Below are 9,394 nucleotides of genomic sequence, written 5' to 3'. Positions count from 1 at the left end.
GAACAATATACATTAGATACAAAAATGAACACTTGATTGATGTCCTACAATTCAATATGTATAGCTGTGACAAATACATAAAAGGAATAAAAGAAAGGCCGTTGAGAGATAGGGAGAGAAATAAAAATAAATAAGTTAAAATAAATTAAGGAAAACTTCAATCGACCTTTTTTATTTAACTTTGAAAGACACTCGTTTTGATACTCAAACTTTAAAAATGTGCAACACGATCTATGAATTTTTAGAAGTGTGGATTTTGACCATTTTGTCTACTTTTCGTTAAACATTAATATAAATTATTAGATTTTAAAATTTCAGTACTAAAGTGCACTTGAACACAAGTTAACTATATATATATATATATATATGGGTTTATCATTTCTCAAGCTGCTTGAGACAATATTATCTCTGGCTATTAAATCATAACCATACAAAGATGGATCAATGGTGATAAAGGAAGAGAGAAAAAAAGAGAAACATAACCATTCAAAGGTGAATCAATTAATATAAGGAAATAAATAAACAAAACGACGTAGTTTTGGGGTGGCCAGAGATAACATTGTCTCCAGCAACTTGAGAAATGTTTTTCCTTGTATATATATATATATATATATATATATATATATATATATATATATATATATATATATATATAAAATATTTCTCCGACAACTTGAGATAAGTTTATCTCCGGCCACTCCAAAACGACGTTGTTTTGTTTTTTTATTTCCTTATATTAATTGATTCACCTTTGAATGATTATAATTCTCTTTTTCTCTCTTCCTTTCTCACCATTGATCCATCTTTGTATGGTTATGATTTAGTAGTCGGAGATAAAGTTATCTCCGGCAGCTTGAGAAATGATAACCCCTATATATATATATATATATATATATATATATATATATATATATATATATATATATATATATGAGAGGAAGGATATTGTGACAACCAAGTTGTGTTACTACCAATCAATCTTACCGTTAGATCGATTATGTTGATCCAACGGTTATATTTATTTCCATCTTTGTATGGTCATGATTCTCCATATTTAATACTTTATATTTATTTTCACCTTTGTATGGTTATGATTTCCCATATTTAATGCTTTCACTTTAAATATGGGGAATCATGACCATACAAAGATGGAAATAAATATAACCGTTGGATCAACATAATCGATCTAACGGTGAGATTGATTGGTAGTCACTTGGTAGTAACACAACTTGGTTGTCACAATATCCTTTCCCTATATAAAAATAAGAAAAGGATATGTTTACAAATTTTTTTTACAAATTACAACTGGTCATACACTCTTGATTGAAATATGACTGATCATACTTAGTGTAATTTATAAGAACTTATAAAAAAAATTATAAATATAACTTTTTATATATATATTTCTTCTGCTGACCGATCAAAATTCGCATTGTTGCTTATTTTTTTTGACAGGTAAGTCCCACACAATGAGCCCAAAACGATGTTGTTTTGAGGTAGAAATCAAGGTATTTTAGTAATTATAATTTATTCCAAGATTATAACAGTTTTTATCATTATATTTTTTTAATCATTTAACCCTAAACAACGTTGTTTTGGGAGAAAATGTAGATAACTTATCTACATTCACTGTAAAAATATATTATAAATATATATGAGGCAGGATCCTTTGACACCTGTGTCAAATTTCAAATTTGACACCTCATCTGAGAGCCGTTAGATAAAAAAATATCAATGGTGTCACATGCTTACAAATCAGAGTCTTTGATCCTTTTTGATCTAATGGTTCTTAGATGAGGTGTCAAAGGATCCTACCTATATATATATATATATATATATATATATATATATATATATATATATATATATATATATATGATGTTAGATCATTTTACACAAGTATAAATTTATATTCTCAATTTCGACCCCGTTGATCTCACTTATATTTAATGACTTTAATTTTGTAATTATGTAAGTCATTGGATATAAATAGATCGATGTCCATAAATGAATATAAAATTTCTTATTATTACACTAATATAAGTAATCTACCCCATCTATATATATTATTGAAATTTGATAACACATCATATACAGTGGCGAAGCCACTTGGGTACCGACTGATTTTCAAAAAATGTTACATATTTTTTTTAAAAGATTATGGTATAGTCTTGGTATTGATTAAGTTTTTAAAAATAATACAGCATTGATACTAGCTGGATTTTACTAGTTGGGTCTTTTGGCATAAAGTTTTGGATTGTAGTGATTCTTTACATGGTACCAGAATTTTAGTGACCATAAGGTTGCGAGTTCGATCTATGCAGCTAGTATTAAGAAATGATGGGGGCATGTGTAGCACAAGGCAGACAAAAAGTGGGCTTGTGCCATATCTACGCTTCAAGTCCAAAGACTCTTGCGTGAGGGCAGTGTTAGAGATAAAAACATTAAAAAAATTTAATAAATTAAGATTTTGGGTTTGATTGTGATGTTCCGAACTCATTTAATGTTGCTGCTCACTTGACCCATGGTTGGCGGCTATCATGCACGGACACGAACATGAGACATGGGACACGACACAACACTTTGACACGTAAATTTTAAAAAATATCATAATCCGACACGTTAGGAAACGTTTTGATATTAAATAATATTTTTAATATATATAATATAGTTTATATTTAATAGATATAACAGTCCATAAAAAATCATATAATCAATCAAATAGGATTCTAAGTTTTTAATTTTTATTAAATGTTTTTCAGCACGCCGGGCCATTTTAATTGGATTGGTCATTCATTAATGTATATGAATATCAGAAGTTAGAATACCTAATTAAGGTGATATTTGTTCGTTTTGTTATTTTCACCATTTCCATTGTAAATCATTAAAAAAGTATGATAAAGCCAAAAAAAATAAGTAGCAAAACTCTTTATAATTAATATTAAAAGCATATAAACAAAAAATGAAAACAAAACAAGAAGCAGCCACAGCCACACATTTAGAATTTCTGTGACTCAGATCCAAAATATCTCGATTTCATTTACAAACTAAGCTAAGGAAAGATAAAATAAAACAGATGAAAAAATGAGAGGAAAAGTTAACATACTTCAGAGAGAGACATCAGAGAGAGAGGGACGAGTAAGAGAGACACCAGACCACTTACCTGAAGAAGCAATAAGAGGAGAAGCTCACAACGAAGATGAACAGAGACAGCCAAGCAGCAGACGAGTCGAGGAAGAAGCAAAAAGCAGCGAGCGACGAGATTGCAGCGGTAAAAGAGGGATATCAACGACGAGATTGCAGCGGTTAAAGAGGGATATCAACGTGAAGAAAGAGGGAAGTCACCATTTTGCTACGTTTGGACAAAAAATTATCAGACTGCCACAGTAAATTTTGTCAAAATGCCACGCGGCATAAACCAAAAATGCCACATCAAAATTTGACATCTAACATTTTTGGTTTTGATGTGGCATATTTCGTTACACTGTGTAGCAAATTACTTGCATGCATAATTCGTTACACTGTGTAGTGAATTATGCCGCGCGTGGTATTTTGGCAAAATTTACTGTTGGCGTGGCAGTCTAGTAATTTTTTTTTGGCGTGGCAGTCTAGTAATTTTTTTGTCCAAGCGTGGCACTTTGATCACTGTTCTAAGAAAGAGATAGAGTTCTAAGTTTTTAATTTTTATTACATGTTTTTTCACCTTTTTTTATAAAATTATAATTTTTTTATGAAAATGTCAAAACGTGTCCAAGAACGTTGACTAAGTGTCGGACTTAGTCAAAGTCGCGTGTCAGAATAGTTAACATGTCATAAAAAATTGACTGCGTGTCGGAACGTGTCGGAACGTGTCGGTGTCAGACACGTATTTTTTCAAAAAATTGTCGTGTCCGTGCATCAAAGGTTGGCGGTCTCTCCTACTATGAGCTCCCTATGCATGGCCCAATAATAAGCTGAGTCTTTTCCCTAACTCAGGCCACTGATCATATATCAATTAGTTCATGTAATAACACATTATTAAATGATAGTATAAGTCATTTTACACTCAGTTAGTTCATGTAATAACACATTATTAAATGATAGTATAAGTCACTTTACACAGATAGTGAATTCAAATTAAATCCATATGACAAATTTGAAGCAAAATAGATATGTAAATATCATTACCCACTTTAATAATTCCCATGCATTTATAATTCAGTAAGAATATTCATAAATAAGCATGATTAATATTGACGTTTATATAAATTGAAAATGAAAATGTAAATTGAAAATCTAATTAATATTGCATTTTTTCTTTTTGGCTAAAATATAGACTCTTTTTTATATTATCCATTAGTTTATCGATTATTTTTTATTAGTCCGATTTGAGTCAGGTAGGATCACATGAGCGACAAAATTTTTTTACCAAGTTTTGACATAGTTGCATTCTTAGGAAATCGAACTCGAAATCTCGGGTTAAATTAGAACAATCTCTTACCCAATAATTATAGCTCAATTGACAACACAAGCTGAGTAAATGGAGAGATAATTTAAGTTCGATTCATAGCAAATACATCTTTGGAGAGGGGGTGGAGAACTTTAACTATATCCAAGCTTCGGCTTGAGATTAGTTCAATAAACAATTCAAAAAGTTGAAACTTGTTAAAGAAAAAAAAAACCAAATATAGTCATAAGACTTGACGTGATAAAAGGATGCAAAAAAAAATGTGAGTTTTGGTTTTCTAACGTTGATTGAGAGGAGGAAGACAATGACAATAAATTATTTCCCTAATTTATTGGGGGTGTTTGGTATGAGTATTTTGTGTGGAATAATAGGAAAGTAGGTGGAGAATATTTTTTAGCCATGTTTGATATAACGAAACTTAAAAAAAACTAAGGAAAAAAGTTAGCAGTGATTCAAGTTTTGTACTAAATACAACTAAAAAATTATACCCCACAACACATGGTATTTTTTTTATCCTTGAAATCAGAATCTGGTTTGAATGATTTGAGATCAAAATGCCCCCTTGTAATATATCTGCAAATGTGTAAGTAGTCATCGCAGAGAAGCACGCTATGGAGAGAAAGCTTCATCGTCTTCGTTTGCGCATCTTCGCGTATCTGATTTGTGACTTGGTTTTGTCCGAAAAATGTTTATTCGTAAACTGGTAGATGTGTCCTTTGTCATTTATTAGGAATCCCACTACTGTGGGAGCATCGATCTTGGAGCTTCCGATTTAAGAAAAAGAGACTTTCGTACTTATTTTGAGGTACATAATCTTTGATTTGCTCCATTATTACTTTGTCTCTCAAGTTCTTTTCGTTTGGAATGATGTTAAAATAAAGAGTAAATTGATAATTTAAGTTAACATTCTTTCAATATTTTACGATCAATCAAACAATTTATCAGTAAAATTAACCAAATTTTTTCGATAAAATTTTAACATACCAAATAACTTTTCATTATTTTCTTGGGCTAAATAATTTTTAACTATATTCTCAGAATTTTTTTTTTTACAGATAAAGAAATATCTGTTGTACCAAACGCACGCTTGAAAGTTGCTGCATTCAGTCTCGTCAAAAATTAAAGTAACCCGAGATGATATTAATTTGTAATAGACTAGAAAACCGAACGGTTGAACCTTTATTACGTGGCCGAAATTACAAAGAAAAGATAGGCATCTCTCTCTCTCTCTCTCTTTCCTCCCCCCTATTTATTTAGAGTCTTCGAACCTAGCAGAATAGTAATCTATAATTTACCTTTGGAACCTAGCAGAATAGTAATCTATAATTCACCTTTGGAACCTAACTCCACCTCCACATCTTGAGCTCTATCTTGGAGGTCTATACTTCCCTTATAATGATATCTTTGAGCAACATATAGAAAATAAATCAAGTTCAGAACTCCCATCCCTGCTATGAGGTAGTAAAAGTAATCTAGCCTGCCAGCATTTATATCATTTGTCAACCAATCTGGATGGCTATGTGTTCTAGTTGTATGATGAACTATGGTGACTAGTATGGTGCTAACATAGCTAGCCCCAGCAAAAGAACATGAGAACAAGGCATTAGCAACGCTTCTCATATGCTCAGGAAATTGCACATTGAAGAACTCAATTTGTCCAATTATATTAAATGCCTCGCAAAGACCCATCAGGATTAATTGAGGGGCTAGCCACAGTATTGACATGGGAGCAATGCCCTCTGGGTTTGGATTCGTATTTGCTGAATCTCTTCTCACTTTTTCAACCATGGCAGCTGCAACCATGGACAAAATAGAGAACACCATGCCAATTCCAATTCTCTGGAGGAGAGTGATACCTCCTTCATGTTTAGTTATTCTTCTTAGTGCTGGTACCAACACTCTGTCATAGAATGGAACCCACAAACCTATGGTGATGAATGATATAATTCCAATTGAACCGGGTGGTATTTGAAATTTGGGTCCAAGGTGTCTATCCATCTTCTGTGCTTGTGATATGGTGAATGTTCCTTGTTGTGCCATGGAAGTGAGACCAATGATACCAGCAGCCCAGATAGGAAAAATTCTTGCTAAGCATTTAACCTCTTCTACTTGCTGAATGCTAGCAAGTTTCCACTGATTTACTCTGCTCCCATCTGGATTTAGCTCACCTTCCATTACTAGAGCTGCTTTATTCAAGACCCTAAACAATACAAATCAATATATGTAATTAGAACATGGGGTTAATATTTCTCCAATTTGTGGATGGGATTCTATGAAAAGGAGAGAGAGAAAAAAAAAAAATTAAAATTTACTCATTTTTATGTGAGTGCAGAAAGCAAAAAATTAAACTCTTAAAACTTTTATATACAATAGTCTTTCTAATTATTGGTCAATGATATAGGACAATGACATAAGAACCCATAGCGATAAATTAAACTCTTGCAAGATTGAATACTCCACAATGATAGAGATATCTTACCCGAATTGGTTGGTGAAAGGTAGTTTTGACAAAACAGCAGTCCCATACAATGGAGGATCATAAAAAATCCCATCTACCTGCTTCTCACTTGGAAGCTTAAGTTTTCGCTTTCTATAAGCAGCCACTAGAACTTGTGCAATACCAGAAAAAATGCTTCCTTCTGGCTTCACATATACGTAAACCTTTGTTCCTATGAAGAACATGATGATGGAACAAAGCATGCATACAGTTGGTATAGCAAAACCTATCTTCCAGCTAACAGAGTCTTGGATATAGACAATCAGTGTTTGAGTGAGCAACAACACCACAGTAAATGTAGTGTAGTACCAATTAAAGAAGCTCTTGATCCCTTTATTCCCTTCATCTGTAGTGCGATCAAATTGATCAACACCAAATGGTATACTACATGGCCTTATACCAGCAGAGCCTATGCTTAAAGAGATAAGTCCCATAAGCAAAGCACCCAGATGAGATGTGCTAGCTCTAACACATTGATTTAATATTCGTTGCTGTGTAGTACAAGATGGAGGGTGCAACTCTGGTAACCAAGCTGTTAAAGTCACCACGGTCATCCCCTGTCACAACAATTATTCATAAAAACACTTAAATATGTATTTATACATACATGTTTGAAAAAATGCAAGCATAAAGAAGTGAAAGGCAAAACAAGTGACTGAACAATAAAGCGAAAGACATAAAGGTACTGATGTCACGTTAGGAAACAGATCAGCGAAAAGATTTATGTGCAAACAAAAAAGGTGGATGCAGAAGTCAAACTTCCCCAGTTTAGAATTTATTGAAATTGATACTTTCACTCCATCTTTTCTATTAAATTAAGTTCAAATGGTCCAATTTAATTTCACTATTTGCGTGTCCATCATCTCTTCGGACCATAAAAGTATGAATATATGCTTGTGTTTAGATACTAGGGTGTATTGGATGATAATTGGGATATGAAGACCCAAAAAAAACACAAAACATGAATTACTAAGTTGCATAACACTTTTTTTTTTTTTTATATATATATTTGGTACAGAAGTTGCATAACACTTTAATTGTCTGTTTCTCTCTCTCTCTCTCTTTTTATTTATTTCTGCTCCGACTCTAGTAAATGCGCCGACGACAGATACACGCGCATGACACTTTTTAAAAATAAATTTATCTTTGAAGTATATAAAAAAAATCTGATACCGTTAAGTTAATTTAAAATATATTATAATCTTGACATACACCCATATTTATGTCAAATAGAAATAAAGTGACCATTTCATTTATTAAATTAAAATGCCAACCACCCTACATAATATCATAATAAAAGAGCAATAAAGTAAAACCAAACCATGAAACGAGGTTGAAAAATGGACACCCTCAATTAGATAATTAGAATCGATATAAAAATAAATATAAACACAACAACTCTAGCTGCAGGATTAACATAACTTTGTGAAGGAGTTTTTTTTTTTTAAAAAAAAATTAATTGTTTTTTTAACTGAAATAAACATGCACTATTGCACTTGGTTCTCCACAGCTAGAGACTCAGAAGTTACAACTAAGGAACTCAAAATAATCAAGCTAGTTCACTCTATTCTAACAAAGGTTTAAATAAATTTAGAGGGGAGAAATCTATACCAGTAGAGAAAAAAAGGAAGCAACAGCTATAGTCCGGAACCGTCCCACATAGGCATCAGAAATGAAGGCACCAATCAAGGGGAAAAAGTTGGTAATACCAGACCATATGTTGAGAATGTTTGAAGCATAAACTTGGTCCAAATGAAACTCTCTTGTCAAATACACCATAAAGTTTGCAAATAACCCAAATGCTGCCAACCTCTCAAACGTTTCATTTCCTGTAACATTAGCTCGAAGCAAAGTACGGGAATCAAATTATTTGTAATTGAGCTTTCTTTGTGAAAGAAAGACATAATTATGGAAGATAATAAAAATAGTGTTAGAATAAAGACAATATAAGACCTAAAATAAAAGGCATGGACTTCCATCCTCCAGGCTTCTTATTAGCTGATTCTGAACAGTTTTTGCTTAGCTTTTCATTGGTTGGTTCCTTTTCTACTGTTGAGCTTGAAGAAAAGCCACTTTTGCAGCATGGAAGTGACCAAGAAGATAACCAAACAGAAGAAAAGCCAGAGAGCTTTTTCTTCTTATTCTCTGCAGCCAACATTTTCTTCCAAACTCTTTTTTTTTTTGTCTCCCCAGGTAGTTAACCTATAATGAAACGAATATGTATTAGGCGTTGATGAGTTTGAGCTAAGGCCACAAGACACTTATTTATAGTTATACAACACACATTAATGATTGAAGGACAGAGGATTGATTATTGGACACTGTACGTAGCATCGTATTTAATGAGTAGAATACATCCAAACAAAGACAGACTTTGGACGTACGTGTTCTACGTACGTTCAGCCTACTAACTCTGACTCATGCACGAGCACCATGTACAGGGATTGCGT

General features: G+C 32.5%; 1 protein-coding gene across 2 annotated transcripts; it reads right to left on the bottom strand.

Annotated features, from left to right (window-relative positions):
- Positions 1-5,556: 5,556 nt before the first annotated feature.
- LOC133283941 (protein NRT1/ PTR FAMILY 2.13-like) lies at positions 5,557-9,163 on the bottom strand. 2 transcript variants are annotated; one of them, XM_061480875.1, is made up of 5 exons: positions 8,898-9,163; positions 8,556-8,773; positions 6,927-7,501; positions 5,773-6,647; positions 5,557-5,734 (listed from the first exon to the last, which is right to left on the bottom strand). In XM_061480875.1, exons 1-5 carry the CDS (start codon positions 9,100-9,102, stop codon positions 5,697-5,699), a joined length of 1,911 nt encoding a protein of 636 aa, XP_061336859.1. In that variant the 5' UTR covers positions 9,103-9,163; the 3' UTR covers positions 5,557-5,696. The 2 variants fall into 2 exon arrangements, with proteins under 2 accessions (XP_061336859.1, XP_061336866.1); XM_061480882.1 differs by having other exon boundaries at positions 5,565-6,647.
- Positions 9,164-9,394: the final 231 nt, after the last annotated feature.

This window comes from Gastrolobium bilobum, unplaced genomic scaffold (genome assembly GCF_033153095.1).
Source record: "Gastrolobium bilobum isolate Gb01-03AN ecotype WA unplaced genomic scaffold, APGP_CSIRO_Gbil_v1 utg32482, whole genome shotgun sequence".
NCBI classification, from domain to species: Eukaryota; Viridiplantae; Streptophyta; class Magnoliopsida; order Fabales; family Fabaceae; genus Gastrolobium; species Gastrolobium bilobum.
The sequence above is the reverse complement of the archived record's forward strand: the minus strand, read 5'-3'. Positions and strand labels throughout refer to the sequence as shown.